This window comes from Entelurus aequoreus, linkage group LG03 (assembly GCF_033978785.1).
Source record: "Entelurus aequoreus isolate RoL-2023_Sb linkage group LG03, RoL_Eaeq_v1.1, whole genome shotgun sequence".
NCBI lineage: Eukaryota > Metazoa > Chordata > Actinopteri > Syngnathiformes > Syngnathidae > Entelurus > Entelurus aequoreus.
The window spans coordinates 53139769-53156958 of NC_084733.1; the positions used below are offsets into that span (position 1 = coordinate 53139769).

General features: G+C 39.1%; 1 protein-coding gene across 1 annotated transcript in view; it reads right to left on the minus strand.

Moving 5' to 3' along the window:
* The window catches only part of LOC133645924 (ryanodine receptor 3-like), a 104661-nt gene that overhangs the window by 23867 nt on the left and 63604 nt on the right, over positions 1-17190 (minus strand). Inside the window, exons 12-13 of the mRNA XM_062040853.1 lie at positions 16954-17075; positions 16169-16349 (exon numbers count right to left, since the gene is read on the minus strand). Of these exons, the coding sequence (XP_061896837.1) occupies positions 16169-16349; positions 16954-17075 (303 nt within the window). The remainder of the gene's footprint in view (positions 1-16168; positions 16350-16953; positions 17076-17190) is intronic.

Here is a 17190-nt window from a genome sequence, read left to right on the forward strand (position 1 = left end):
GTTTTTTTTTGTCTTGTGAATTTCATGTTTTAGTTTGAAAAGTAACTCTCCTCTCGTTTCAGGTCACTTTCCCTTCCTTTTGTGTCATCAGTCTGACGTCATCCCTGATCCCTGATGTTTCCACCTGTTCCTCATTACCCTCATGTGTCTTATAAGCCCACGCCTCCCTTTGTTCTGTGCCAGAATGTCTCGTTATTTCGTGCCTCTCTAGTGTCATGTCCAAGCCTTGTCTCGTCTCTCGTTTGAGTATTCTGATCCTGAATTCCCTTGTTGGTATTTTGAGTTTTTCTTTTCTCCTCCTAAACATAGTGATTTTTAGTTATCTAGTTTTGCAGCCGAAGTGGTGAGTTTCAGTTTTTTCTTACAGGTCTTTTTCCTCAATTTTTTGAGTGACATTTTTTGTTAACTATTTTCTAGATAAGAAACAGTGAAGAAGTTTTATAGCCATTGTTTCTACCTCCTTTTGGAGCATCTTTTGTTATTGATAAATTTCATAGATTATATCCTGCGCTAAGTATAGTTCGCTATTGATATGTTTTGTTTCCTCCTTTCGGAGTGTTTTTCGGTTGTTCCTTTTTTGTGGAACCTTTTTCGGCGAGTTGTCAGATTAAAGCCTATGTTGTATTGCCCTGACTCAGCAGGTGAAAAGTTCCTTTCAAAATAAAAGCCTGCCGGATTGTTCTACTTTGCATCTGAGTCCTATTTTTGACCAAGCCTGACAAAATAGACTTTGCTCACTGAAACCGGATGAAATATCCACTTTCGCTGGCGACTGCGTCTTTCCCCGGCCCGCACACGTGAGTGACGTAGCTCGCCCAAACCTGACAAAAAAGTCGCATTGCGTTTAGACTGAAGTCACATTTGAAAATATCAGATTCCAATCGGATTCAGGACTACCTCTTGATGTGGCCTGAATCTGATGCCAAAAAGTCAAATTTAAAGCACTTTGCAGCGTTTAGGCTGGCAAAAAAAATCAGATCCGTGTCACTTGAGGGCAAATAAATCAGATTTGGTGTGCAGTGTAAACGAGGCCAATGACACAATCAGAACAAAGGCACAGCAAAGGCTGCAAATTATTTCCTGCATCAGCTCAAGAAGTTTAACCTGCCCCAGGAACTACTGATCATGTTCTACACCAGCATCATACAGTCTGCCCTGTGCACCCCCGCCACTGTCTAGTTTGGATCTTCAACCAAGCTGGTCAGACACAGACTGCAACGGAAAACTAGGACTGGAGAATAGATCATCTGTGTCAACCTTCCCCCCCATCAAGGGTCAGGAAATGAACAGGTAGCATCACTGCAGACCCCTCACATCCTGGTCACAAACTGTTCAAACTCCTCCCCTCCGGCAGGCGGTACACAGTACACCAAAACAACCCGTCACAGGAACAGTTTCTTCCCTCAGGCTATCAATCTGATGAACGCTGCGAAAAAACTCTTCAACTAACACTGTGAGTGTACTAACTCATGTTCAAGTCATTATCATTTTGTTTTGCTCTATTCACCCCTGCACTATTATTTATTCGCCATGCGCATATTAATACCTGAAATAATTACAGGTGTATATATATTTTTCGTTAATTGTTTACACTAAGCAAGAGAGGCACAGTCAAATTCCTTGTGTGTGAAACATACTTGGCCAATAAATCTGATTCTAATCAAATGTGGTAAACATGTATCAAACAAATAACCATAACCACTGTACATATATTTCAATAAGTGGTACTGAAGGCTCCAGAATGTCTTAATTTAACAAGGCCAAGCCATGATAACTTGATGATAAAACATGACTGACTGGAGCTAAACATTTCTCTTTGCCAGAATAAAAATGCTTTGTTTGTTGATCCATGTCCACTATCAGTGTATGTAAACCTAAACAGTACACTGTGTGGCCAATTTTTGGGACAACAATAAGAATTGACATGATAGCATACATCAATGTTCCTTCAAGAGTAGATTGTACCTTGGGGATGACCACTTTGCAGGAATATGAGCTGCTATTGTTCTGATTTAAGATTGAGGGCCTGATCTACTAAGATCCAAATACCACACACTTAATAGCGTGTACTAACTGTGTAATTGTGTGTACTATTAGTGGGCAGTGATGGGCAGTAACAGACTTCATGTAGCTATGCTATGTAGCTTAACTACATTTTCCAGTAGCTCGGCGGTAGCTTAGCTACTTTTTTAACAAGTAGATTTTCCTGTAGTTTAGCTACTTTTAGATCCATGTAGCGAGGTAGCTTACATTAAAACTAAAAGCTACAAAGAGAGAAAATGGACAGCGAAATAATACAGAGAAAAACAATGACCTGGATGAATGACCACATCCCTACATACGGAGAAATCCATGATGAATGGTTGGTGTACGTACGGTGACACAATTGGCTAATGTTAGGGCGAAACATTATGGACTGGCCAATCAGGGGAAACATAAGGCGGGTCATTGAAACTAGTATGCAAAATCCCTAGTAAGCAAAATCAGACACAGAGGGACACTTCAAGCTGACGACTCAAAAAAAAAAAACATACTTAAAAATGGCAGAGGAATTTTCTCCCGCATATTAGATTTTTCCTTTAGTGATAATGACGACGTCCAGGAAGCCCACAAAATGAGTGTCCTTGGCCATATTTGGACAAATGTAAGTGTTTAGAGAAATCAATGCCCCAAACCGTAGTTTTTAGTTGTTTACTCTGTAAACCAAAATCATAACTGTTATATAAGACGTCCAACACAAATTTAGGAACACACATTAAGTTGACTTGAGTTCATGAAAAGTTTCACTGCACATAATCATTACCAACTGTTCCAAAACAACACACACGTCATTGACTTTATTTGTCAAGATATAGATGGATGTCGTTTTTTTACTGTAGGTAGAGAAAATTAATAACATTATAGGGGTGGGCCAAAGAAAAGGCAAACCAAAACAAATATACAGGGTGTTGCGGGGCCCCCTAGAGCAGTGGCGTGCAGTCACTAGAGGCAGGGGAGGCGGGGCCTCACCTGCCATCATGGAAAGAAAAAAAAAGAAAAAGAAAAAAAAATTAATTAAATTGTTATATGTATCCAGTGATTAAACTAAAGTTATTTTCCATTTAACTTCACCAGTTTTAGATTATTTTTATTTTTATTTTCACATTTGCCGTTCAAATACTGAGAAGAGACGGTGCAGTGATCAGCAACCAGTTGAGGCACTTGTGCCTCACCATGGATTGCGACTCGGCTAACTGCTGGCCTGCTGTGCAGTGACACCGTATTGCTATATGAATTATATTATACATTTCCATAGTTTAGTTAGCTGAGGTATATAATGTACAGTGTATTTTGTCAACAACTGTATGTGTGTAACGTATTTTTAGTGCTGAGCGATCATAAATCTGCTGCGGAGACACACTGTGTGACGCTCGTATCATAACCCCGCCTCCTGGGGCCAAGCATCTCCGCCGCAGAATGCACTGCCCGACGGGAGCACCGCGGCCACACCAACCAAAGCCCACACCCAAACCCTCCACGTGCAAGACCGAATCCACCCAAAAAAAGTCACTTAACAAGAAGCCAAAAAGTGCAAAAACAACAATGCTCGCGCTGCAGGAGCCGCGAACGACCGCAGGGACACAACATTAGGTACACCTGCACTGCAGGTTCATATGTTTTTAAATTTGACTGTGATGATGCAGTCGTGCCTCACCAGACATTAACCTCACCGCACGCCACTGCCCTAGAGATAGTTGTAGGGTGTCCCCAGCTAAATGACAGATAGTTAATAATAATGGGCCCCTATTGGGTTCATTTATACACTCTCAGTTAATTAACATTGATATTATACATGTGGGCCCATAGATATAAATGCCGTTAAATGTAGCTTTGATGTAGCAAGCTACTTTTGCCGTGTAGCTTGTAGTGTAGCTTTCTACAATTCTGCAGGGATAACCTCACCTGTAGCTTAGCTACATTTAATCGAGAGTAATATGTAGCTTAGCTTACTACAATTTCCAAGTAGCTTGCCCATTACTGTTAGTGCGCATGTTGCGAATGATCTACTTAGACTATGTGTACAAAAGTGGTGCAGTGGTGAGCCCTATTTAAAGGCCTACTGAAACCCACTACTACCGACCACACAGTCTGATAGTTTATATATCAATGATGAAATCTTAACATTGCAACACATGCCAATACGGCCGGGTTAACTTATAAAGTGCACTTTTAAATTTCCTGCTAAACTTCCGGTTGAAAACGTCTATGTATGATGACGTATGCGCATGACGTCAATCGTTGAAACGGAAGTATTCGGACACCATTGTATCCAATACAAAAAGCTCGGTTTTCATTGCAAAATTCCACAATATTCTGGACATCTGTGTTGGTGAATCTTTTGCAATTTGTTTAATGAACTATAAAGACTGCAAAGAAGAAAGCTGTAGGTGGGATCGGTGTATTTGCGGCTGGCTACAGCAACACAACCAGGAGGACTTTGACTTGGATAGCAGACGCGCTATCCGACGCTAACTGCCGACCGCATCTATGATCGGGTGAAGTCCTTCGTCTCTCCGTCGATCGCTGAAACGCAGGTGAGCACGGGTGTTGATGAGCAGATGAGGGCTGGCTGGCGTAGGTGGATAGCTAATGTTTTTAGCATAGCTCCGTGAGGTCCTGTTGCTAAGTTAGCTTCAATGGCGTCGTTAGCAACAGCATTGTTAAGCTTCGCCAGGCTGGAAAGCATTAACCGTGTAGTTACATGTCCATGGTTTAATAGTATTGTTGATTTTCTGTCTATCCTTCCAGTCAGGGGTTTATTTCTTTTGTTTCTATCTGCAGTTAAGCCCGATGCTATCACGTTAGCTCCGTAGCTAAAGTGCTTTGCCGATGTATTGTCGTGGAGATAAAAGTCACTGTGAATGTCCATTTCGCATTCTCGACTCTCATTTTCAAGAGGATATAGTATCCAAGGTGGTTTAAAATACAAATCCGTGATCCACAATAGAAAAAGGAGAGAGTGTGGAATCCAATGAGCCAGCTTGTACCTAAGTTACGGTCAGAGTGAAAAAAGATGCGTCCTGCACTGCACTCTAGTCCTTCACTCTCACGTTCCTCATCCACGAATCTTTCATCCGCGCTCAAATTAATGGGGTAATCATCGCTTTCTCGGTCCGAATCGCTCTCGCTGCTGGTGTAAACAATGGGGAAATGTGAGGAGCCTTTCAACCTGCGACGTCACGCTACTTCCGGTACAGGCAAGGCTTTTTTTTATCAGCGACCATAAGTTGCGAACTTTATCGTCGATGTTCTCTACTAAATCCTTTCAGCAAAAATATGGCAATATCGCGAAATGATCAAGTATGACACATAGAATGGATCTGCTATCCCCGTTTAAATAAAAAAAATCATTTCAGTAGGGGACCTATTATGCAAAACCAACTTTTCTTACCTATTGGTACCTGTTTTTGTGTATTTAAATTATGTAAATTTGAAATCAAACCATGGATGCATGGCGGAAATATTCATAAAACAATCTTGCCTTCCTTCATACTTCCTCCAAACGAGCTGTTTGGAATTTGCTCAAATTGTGATTTTTTTCCCATGTGCGACGTCAGCGGATATCTCCATATATATGCCAGATGTTCACAAGAAGAGCTTTGTGCGAGTTCGCCATTGTCGTCCGACGCTGTAGTCAATAAGCTCCTTTTTTTTCTATATTCTCATGTTGTGGGGCAGACTGGCTCGTACATGTGCATGCTTCCTCCTCGTTGCAATTTCTAATACAAAGTAGCGTATAGTACTAACTCAAGTCTATCAGTAAATAAAACCGCCCACAAAATATCCTGAAGAGACTGTCAGAAAGCAGCATAAAGACAGATCAAATCAAATCAAATCAGTTGCAGCTGATATGCAGCACACACCACCTTTTCTGGGCGATAAAGTAAAAATGCGATCTTGACAATAGAACCTATTTTCACCACACAGAATGTGCGCTCTGGGAGCCGGTGTTGTGATGGAATGATTTAGAAATGCATCCAAGAATGCTTGAAAATGCACAATGCATGCAAATTTTAAACATGCTAAATATAAACGTAAAACAGCAGCCGGAGAACCTTGATAAATAACATTGCGAGTGCTAAACAACAAAACTGAAAGAGTTGGACATATTTTAAGTGCTTCTGATCACACGTGATCTACAAGAAAGACTGACACAGCAGTGTTGTAGACAACAATAAAATGGAGATAGAAGCATTGCGCCAATAGCTGCAACTTGATAACACTGATTTGAAGAACTTCAGCGAGGAGTTGGTTGCATTGAGACAACAGCTCAATGCCAGACAAAAATATATCCCCAATCCGGGGAATATCAGTGTTTTGGAAAACATCAAAGAGGAAATGGATCAGTTTACACGACTGAATGACATCATCTTTGCAGGGCTAACCATCAATCCTCCATCCTATGCAAGAGCAGTTGACAGTGGAGAACCAGATGCCATGGACGCTGCTTCAACAGAGCAACAGGAGGTCAACCTTCGGCAAACAAAGGGAAATTATGTCAATGTTAACACCATTGATGCATGCATTTCACTGAATAAAAGAGGCACCATTGTGAAGCTTGCCAACAGGAAATCCAAAATGGCATTGCTGACACAGGGAAAAAAGCTGAAGGGCACAAATGTGCACATGAACGAGCACCTCACTGAATGCAATGCTTGAATTGCCAAGAAGGCTCGAGACTTGAGGAAACGGGGGGAAATTCAGGGAACTTGAAGCGGCAACAGCAAAATCTACATCAAAATGAATGGGGGTCCAGAAGCAAGAGTACAAGTTGTCAAAAACATCAAGGATCTGGACAAATATCAGAACTCCTAGCAACCACAACAACAACAACGATAATGGAGTCTGACGGAAAACAAACATTGACATTCGACTACAAAATTACAACGCTTCAAGGAAATACCGAACAAGAAAATCTTTAATCAGGTGCACATTCATCTACACTTATGGACTTTTATAGAGAATATAGATCCAGATTAGAGATGTCCGATAATATCGGCTGTCCGATATTATCGGCCGATAAAATGCTTTAAAATGCTTTAAAATGCAATATCGTAAATTATCGGTATCGGTTTCAAAATTATCGGTATCGGTTTTAAAAAAAGTTAAATTTATGACTTTTTAAAACGCCGCTGTTTACACGGACGTAGGGAGAAGAACAGAGCGCCAATAAACCTGAAAGGCACTGCCTTTGCGTGCCGGCACAGTCACATAATATCTACGGCTTTTCACATACACACAAGTGAATGCAAGGCCATACAGGTCACACTGAGGGTGGACGTATAAACAACTTTAACACTGTTACAAATATGCGCCACACTGTGAACCCACACCAAACAAGAATGACAAACACATTTCGGGAGAATATCCGCACCGTAACACAACATAACAGAGCATGTCCCAAATTCCAAGCTGCTGTTTTGAGGCATGTTAAAAAACATAATGCACTTTGTGACTTCAATAATAAATATGGCAGTGCCATGTTGGCATTTTTTTCCATAATTTGAGTTGATTTATTTTGGAAAACCTTGTTACATTGTTTAATGCATCCAGCGGGGCATCACAACAAAATGAGGCATAATAATGTGTTAATTCCACGACTGTATATATCGGTACCGGTTCATATCGGTATCTGTAATTAAGAGTTGGACAATATCGGAATATCGGATATCGGCAAAAAAGCCATTATCGGACATCTCTAATCCAGATAAAAAAAATGTTATACCAGGAAAAATTGTTTATTCCACGGACAAACAATAAAATCGACAACAAACTGTTGATTATTCATTTAAACAGCAGAAGTTTGTATGCAAACTACAACAACATGAAGCATTTTTTAGAACAATTCAACTAACCCCTCAAAGTGATCGCTATCTCAGAAACATGGATAGATACTAAAAAAAAATTATGAATTTTGACCTAGAAGGCTATGAACTAAATGATATCAACAGAACCAACAAAAAACGGAGGGTGAGTAGCTGTGTACATGATGAAGAAGTTGAATTACAAAGTGTTAAAAAATATGTTATTCGATATTGATAAGATCTTAGAATGTCTAACCAATGAAATATGTAATGGAAAGAACCAATTATAGGGGTGTAACGGTACATGTATTTGTATTGAACCGTTTTGGTACAGGGTTTCGGTTCGGTTCGAAGGTGTACCGAAATCAAATCAAATCAAATCAACTTTATTTACAAAGCACAATTAAAATTTACCACAGGGGTAGCCAAAGTGCTGTACAATGGGCAGGTTAAAAGATAATACGAGAACCGAGCAAACACAACACAACACAAACAGAACACGATAAAAAAATAAAAAAATAAATAAATAGAACATAAAAACAGGTTCACAGCAGGTGTATTATGGGGCGCCATTGCAGGATGGATATCACTCAGTGTTAAAAGCCATGGAATAAAAGTATGTTTTTAAGAGAGATTTAAAAACAGGAAGAGAGGAGTCTTGTGTAACACTCAGAGGTAGGTCGTTCCAGAGCTTGGGAGCAGCAGCGGCGAAAGCTCTGTCACCTCTAAGCTTCAGCCTTGTGTCAGGGACCGTCAGTAGCAGCTGATCGGCTGATCTTAAGGATCGGGTGGGGCAGTAAGGCTGAAGGAGGTCGGAGAGATATGTTGGTGCGAGGTTGTTTAGACATTTAAAAACAAATAAAAGGAGTTTAAAATTGATTCGGTAACGCACAAGGAGCCAGTGAAGGGACGCTAATATAGGGGTGATGTGATCACGTCTGCGGGTCTGTGTTAGCAGACGAGCAGCAGAGTTCTGCATGAGCTGCAGGCGGGCGAGGGAGGCCTGGCTAATGCCTACATACAGGGCATTGCAGTTGTCTAAAAATTCGAGATAAAGGCGTGGATTAATTTCTCGAGATCATGTAATGATATAAGCGGTTTCACTTTCGCCATTTGGCGTAATTGATAAAAGCTTTTTTGAACGACGCTGCTGATTTGTTTTTCGAATTTAAAATCGGGGTCGAACTTTACCCCCCGGTTTGTGACACAGTCGCTGTGATACGGGGTCAGAGTGCCGAGGTCAACGTTGGGGGAGGGAGAGCGACTTGGACCGAACAACATAACTTCTGTTTTGTCTTCATTTAGGCTCAGGAAGTTAGCTGAAAGCCAGGCTTTGATGTCGTGCAGGCAGTCAATAAGATGTTGAACCGTGTTATTTTGTGCCATGGGAAAATAAATCTGGCAATCATCGGCATAAAAATTAAATGCAATACCGTACTTCCTAAAAATAGAACCAATGGGGAGAAGGTAAAGCGCAAATAAGATTAGGGCAAGGATTGAGACCTGGGGGACCCCATGTGGTAAAGGAGCTGTGGAAGACATAAAACTGTCTATTTTTACACAAAAACTGGAACCGGAACCAGTTGAGGGCGGCGCCCTTAATGCCCACACAGTTCTCAAGACGAGTGATTAAGGTGGCGAGGTCGACGGTTTCAAACACAGCAGACAGATCTAAAAGCACCAGGACAACATATTTACCAGAATCAGTTTAATCAATTTTAGAAGCGCTGACTCTGTGCTGTGGAGGGCTTTAAAACCGGACTGGAACAGCTCAGTGATACTATTATCCTCTAAGAAGGGCAACAACTGACTGTAGACAACCTTCTCTAATATTTTGGAAATGTATGGAAGATTAGAGATAGGTCTAAGGTTAGAGAGGAGAGAGGGGTCGAGGCTTGGTTTTTTAAGTAGAGGTCGTACCACTGCATGTTTAAACTCTACTGGAACTATTCCAGAAGAGAGACTACTATTGATAATGTTAAGGACACTTGATACAATAGTAGCAAGTACCTCCTTAAACAGGCGAGGTGGGAGTACATATGCTAGCAGCGACCGGGCTAGGACATCATGTAAAAGCCAGATCTCGAAGACCCTCCTGCCTTGTTAAGATCTCCCGTTTGGGAACACTTTGGCTGCGCGATACAACAATGGAGGGCGGAGGTTTGCCGACATTGTTCAGCAGCTGCTTCTGACAACACATCAAACATCTGATGCACCTTTCCTGCTTCCGGCTCCCAGACCGTAGTCGCGGAGCGTAGGGGAGACACTCCTCCAGGGCCGATGTATTCTCGGGGGCAACACCCTTCACTCTACCCGGCAGTGGGTCTCCACAGTTCCGGACTCCAGGGTAAATGACGAGTCCGGCGATTAGTTGACGAGTCCGGCGATTAGTTGACGAGTCCGGCGATTAGTTACTTTATTGAGGTCTTGCACACAGCCAATCCAACAAAACACTAGCCACTCCCCGCACTCAGCTACCGCTCCCTCACCTCGCTGGCCCACACACTCACCTCACATGCTGTCACATATTAAAGGGCCACACACACACATACGCTACTCTCATAACACATGCTAACCCATTTGAAGCGTCACCACCGTATTCAAGCAGCCTCTCCTCGGCGAGTCAGGAAGGGCTAAAGCAATAACAAATGTTTTTATAGCAGCAGATATAAGTCCATATTGCATTAAAAACTAGATTTTGACCCACTTCTATGGTGGAAGAACAATGAGCACATGTATCCTGTTACTGCCAAGTTAGCCAGGCTAGGGGGGGGGGGGGGGGGGGATAAAAGTTAATCTGAGGCTGAGTTGACTTGAAACTGTTTAATGTTGCACTTTTTATATGTAGAAGAAAAGTTTGGTCATTTTATTTAATCCGAGCAACAACTTGAGGCAGTTTAATGTTGATTAACGTGGACCCCGACTTAAACAAGTTGAAAAACTTATTGGGGTGTTACCATTTAGTGGTCAATTGTACGGAATATGTACTGTACTGTGCAATCTACTAATAAAAGTCTCAAACAATCAATCAATCAATCAAAAAAAGCACTTTATATGTAGAAAGGTTTTGTTAAGAAACCATTCTGAGCCTTATCTTATTTAGTTTTTATTTTATATATGTTGACCACATTAACCCTGGCAATGGACCCTGTGTGTATATGTATGTTATGCCATTGTTTACAAATTTGGTAAATAAATAACCAAAAAATGTATATTTTGTTGTTTTCTCACTGTACCGAAAATGAACCGAACCGTGACCTCTAAACCGAGGTACATACAGAACCAAAATTTTTGTGTACCGTTACACCCCCAATATATATATATATATATATATATATATATATATATATATATATATATATATATATATATATATATATATATATATATATATATATATACATACATATTAATCATCTGCATATATAGATCACCTAAATCAAACGTTGATACGTTTGATAACTGGATTAAGGCAACTTTTACTGAAATCAGTCAAAAAATAACTACATATGTGGAGACTTCAACATTGACCTCTTGAAACCTAACAAACAAAATCCCATAGATGACTCTATTGACACAATGTACAGCCTGAGTTGATATCCTAAAATCACAAGGCCAAGCAGAATCTCAGGACACAGCGCCACACTTATTGATAATAATTTTACTAATTATTTTGATATTAATACGACAAGTAGTCCGCTAGTATCCAACATCAGTGATCACCTGCCAGTTTTCATAATCTATGACGGAAACTACAAAACCCAAAACCAATGAAGTTGGTTCGTTGTGTAAATCATAAATAAAAGCAGAACACAATGATTCGCAAATCCTTTTCAACCTATATTCAATTGAATCTCCTGCATAGACAAGATACTTAACGTTCTGGAAAACTTTGTTATTTTTTGCAAATATTAGCTCATTTGGAATTTGATGCCTGAAACATGTTTCAAAAAGACTGAGACAGTTGAGGAATGCTCATTGAACACTTATTTGGATCATCCTACAGGTGAACAGGCTAATTAATAATAATAATGATAATAATAATAATAATGGATTAGATTTATATATGCATGAGCATATATAAGTGTTTAAGAACAACATTTCTCAACGAGCTATTGCAAGGAATTTAGGGATTTCACCATCTACGGTCCGCAATATCATCAAAAGGTTCAGAGAATCTGGAGAAATCACTGCATCAAAGCGATGACATTACGGACCTTCGTTCTCTCAGGTGGTACTGCCTTAAAAAGCGACATCAGTGTGTAAAGGCTATCACCACATGGGCTCAGGAACACTTCAGAAAACCACTGTCAGTAACTACAGTTTGTCGCTACATCTGTAAGTGCAAGTTAAAATTCTACTATGCAAAGCAAAAGCCATTTATCAACAACACCCAGAAACACCCCGGCTTTGCTGGGCCCGAGCTCATCCATGGAAAAGTGTTCTGTGGTCTGACAAGTCCACAATTCAAATTGTTTTTGGAAACTTTGGACGCCGTGTCCTCCGGAACAAAGAGGAAAAGAACCATTCGGATTGTTTTAGGCGCCAAGTTAAAAAAACAGCATCTGTGATGGTATGGGGGTGTATTAGTGCCCAAGGCATGGGTAACTTACACATCTGTGAAGGCACCATTAATGCTGAAAGGTACATACAGGATTTGGACCAACACATGTTGCCATCCAAGCAACGTTATCATGGGCGCCCCTGCTTATTTCAGCAAGACAATGCCAAGCCTCGTGGTACAACAGTGTGGCTTCATAGTACAAGAGTGTGAGTAGTCGACTGGCCTGCCTGTAGTCCAGACCTGTCTCCCATTGAAAATGTGTGGCACATTATGAAGCCTAAAATACCACAACGGAGACCCCCGGACTGTTGAACAACTTAAGCTGTACATCAAGCAAGAATGGGAAAGAATTCCACCTGAGAAGCTTCAAAAATTGGTCTCCTCAGTTCCCAAACGTTTACTGAGTGTTGTTAAAAGGAAAGGCCATGTAACACAGTGGTAAAAATGCCCCTGTGCCAACGTGTTTGCAATGTGTTGCTGCCATTAAATTCTAAGTTAATGATTATTTGCAAAAAAAAATATGTTTCTCAGTTTGAACATTAAATATCTTGTCTTTGCAGTCTATTCAATTGAATATAAATTGAAAATGATTTGCAAATCATTGTATTCTGTTTTTATTTTACACAATGTGCCAACTTCACTGGTTTTGGGTTTTGTACAAGAAGAGGAACATTGATGACAAAAAGACATTTTGAAGAATATGCCCAGAACAAAGTATGACAGCTTTCAAAAAGGATCTGAGAAATCAAAGTTGGGATAATGTATACAGTGAAAATGATGTAGATCAGTGGTTCTCAAATGGGGGTACGCGTACCCCTGAGGGTACTTGAAGGTATGCCAAGGGGTACATGAGATTTTTTTAAAATATTGTAAAAATAGCAACAATTAGAAAATCCTTTTATAAATATATTTATTGAATAATACTTCAACAAAATATGAATGTAAGTTCATAAACTGAACATCAAATCAAGTAGGCTATTCCATTCATTACCATAAACCCAGAGTTTCCCCCATGCCATGATGGTCTGACCCTCACTAAAATGTCTGTCAAAAAGAACTGTGAAAAGAAATGCAACAATGCAATATTCAGTGTTGACAGCTAGATTTTTTGTGGACATGTTCCATAAATATTGATGTTAAAGATTTATTTTTTTGTGAAGAGATGTTTAGAATTAAGTTCATGAATCCAGATGGATCTCTATTACAATCCCCAAAGAGGGCACTTTAAGTTGATGATTACTTCCATGTGTAGAAATCTTTATTTATAATTGAATCACTTGTTTATTTTTCAACAAGTTTTTAGTTATTTGTATATCTTTTTTTCCAAATAGTTCAAGAAAGACCACTACAAATGAGCAATATTTTGCACTGTTATACAATTTAATAAATCAGAAACTGATGACATAGTGCTGTATTTTACTTCTTTATCTCTTTTTTTCAACCAAAAATGCTTTGCTCTGATTAGGGGGTACTTGAATTAAAAAAAAATTCACAGGGGGTACATCACTGAAAAAAGGTTGAGAACCACTGATGTAGATGATGCATACGGTATTTTTTTTTGAATACTTTCATGATGCTTTATGACAAACACTGTACATTGAACCATCTTAGTAAGAAGCACAATAAAAACAATTAACTATTGATGACAAAACGACTGAAAATTGCTTGCAAAAAGAAGAATACATTATATAGAACATTTATAACACAAAGGGCTACAGAGGCATAAAACAAGTACAAAATGTATAAGAACAAGCTAACTGTCATACTACAAACATGTAGGAAAGAATATTACAGTCAATTATTGGACTAGAACAAAAACAATATGAGAGCAGCATCCTAAATAGAATTATTAAAAATGGTGCCAAGAAGGATTATCTTAAATACTTCTCAGACGGAAATGTAAAAAATGACAATTTAAACAAAGTAGTTGAAAACTTCAATATGTACTTTGTCAACATTGGACCAAATCTTGGGAAAAAGAGTCCAGATCCCGAGTCAGTTGAGGACCTAAATGACACTATCGACAGAAACCCCAACTTAATGTTTCTCGAAGGAGTGACAAAAGAGAAAATAATCAATATTGTGAAAACATTTAAATCCAAGACCTCAACTGATTATAACGGAATTGATATGGAAAGGATAAAAAATGTTATTAAAGAGATTTCAGAACTTTTAACGTATATCAGCAACCTATCCTTTCATACAGGCAAATTCCCAGATAAAACGAAAATAGCAAAAGACGTACAAATTTATAAGACTGGAGACAAACACTAGTTTACACACTACTGACCTGTTTCTCTACTTCCACAATTTTTGGGTGTAACAATAGATGATAAAATGAACTGGAAATCTCATGTAAAAAATATACACCATAAAGTAGCAAGAAACACGTCAACAATGAATAAAGCAAAATAGGTTCTGGACCAAAAATCACTTCATATTCTCTACTGCTCGCTAGTGTTACCATATCTGAGTTATTGTGTAGAAATTTGGGGAAACAACTACAAAAGTACACTTCATTCAGTAACGGTGTTACAAAAAAGATCAATTAGAATAATACATAATGTTGGATATTGAAAACATACAAACCCTTTATTTATTGAATCACACATAATGAAATTCAACAATTTGGTGCATTTTCAAACATCTAAAATGATGTATAAAGCAAACTATGACCTGCTACCCAAACTTGTACAACAATTCTTCTCAACAAAAGAAAAAAAAATATAACTTTAGAGGAACATTTAATTTATAACATTTGTATGCACTTACAACACTTTAGACTTTTAGTATATCAGTATGTGAAATTATATTATAGAATGGATTAACCAAAGAAATCAAACAAAGCTCCAATATGATTCAGTTTATGAGACTGTTCAAACTACAAGTGTTCACAAAGTACAAAGAAGAAGCATTATGATATACATATTGAACATTAAAAAAAATAAACAAGAGAGATAATCTCATGTATCTCCTAGGTAAAGCATAAATTACTTAACTATTTGTTTATGACAACTTTAATTATTGTGTTTGTATATATATATATATATATATATATATATATATATATATATATATATATATATATATATATATATATATATATATATATATATATATATATAATTCTAATATGTATTACTTACTTACTTATATGGCATAGTTATTTATGTATGTATTTATTTATTTATTTGTTGTTCTGTTACAAACAGAGAACAAAGAAATGGGATGAAATTGCTCAGATATGAAAAGGGGTAGGATTAAATAAACTGCTTCTTTGTACTCCCTTTCAGACGTGCTGTAATAAAACAACTGGAAATATGTGAGGCATTACATTCTAAATGTATTGTATGCATGTTCGAAATAAACTGAGACTAACTTACTAAATGATTATATTTGCATTTCCTTCCCCGACTATTGCGGGTGTTCTGATAATCAGCATATAATCTGCATACACATGATGAAGACAGCCATGCTAAATGGATTGCGCTCTCTATTTTGCTCCTTTAGAGACACAATTGTGTACGCATAAACTTAGATCAGCTTTCCGTGCGACATCAAGTTTGCACATGGTTTAATACACGCAAACCTTTACTCTTCAGGTCTTTAGTGTTTGGTAAGGAGTTTACACGCACCCAAGATTCATAAACTAACTGATTAAAATCATTTTACTTTCTAATCTATAGTGTTTAATTTATAAAGTATAATATAGTATGTGAAACTTTTGTGTGCAACATTTCCTGGTGTGTTAAAAACTTACTTCCTGCTTGAAAAGATTCTGCCTGTTTTTGAGTGAGCGTAGCTTGATTTGCCTCTCTTCGTGCTCCAGCTCGGCATCAGGTAGCTGGAAATAAGTGATGAGGTCGTTTAGGGTTTGGAGCACCTCCTCGATGGGCAGAGCCACAAGTGTCTTGTTCTTAACACTTAGACAGTCCAGGTCTCTGGAAAAAGACATTAATTGCAGGATGTTGATCATGCGCTGTCAAAATACTACCATTCATTAATGAGCCATCTGCAAGAAGGGTTATGAAGGCTGTGATAACAAACATGATGTTTAGCCCACAGCTGCAATCATCCTGAAATGGTGATTTCCGCTGGCTGGCTAAAAATAGCGCCTGTCGTATAAGTGGGAGGGGTTGAGGAGATGTGTGTCACCGCCTCAAGGGAGGCTGACACACTCACATGCTCCCGCCATGGATGCTTCCAAGTTAGCAAAGGGGACACAATATGGGTGGCCTGATAACAAAGAAAGGTATAGTCAGAGCATCCAATCACACATTTCCTTGCAGGCCTTCTGCAATTGTTTCCCATTTGGAAACGCATGAATGGACCACTGACTGAGCTGTTTGGGGCTGTGGCACCCTGCAGCTTAATTTCACGTTGACTATGTTTAAACTGTGGAGGCCCATTACATCATGACTCGGAGCACTGAGCAAGCCTTTGTAGGATGGATTTGTGCAGTTTATCACCAGTGACAGTACATTTTGCAACATAAAGCTGTTCCAGGACTTGTGAACACTTAGCAGCAGAGGCACCTCAGCGTACCTGATGAATCGGTTAAAGAGGAGCGTGGTGTTACGGATGATGCGTGCCGCGCGAGATTCCTCATGCTGACAGCGCTGCAGGGTCAAGCCATCGTCCATGTGACCTTCAGAATGTAGACACGCCTTCAGCCGACATGACAAAAATGGGAAAAAAAATGTCAATCATTTCTCATTCATGTACCCTAAATGAGGAAAAGTGTTATACTGAGTCAAGGCTGAGATACAATTTAGTATTAAT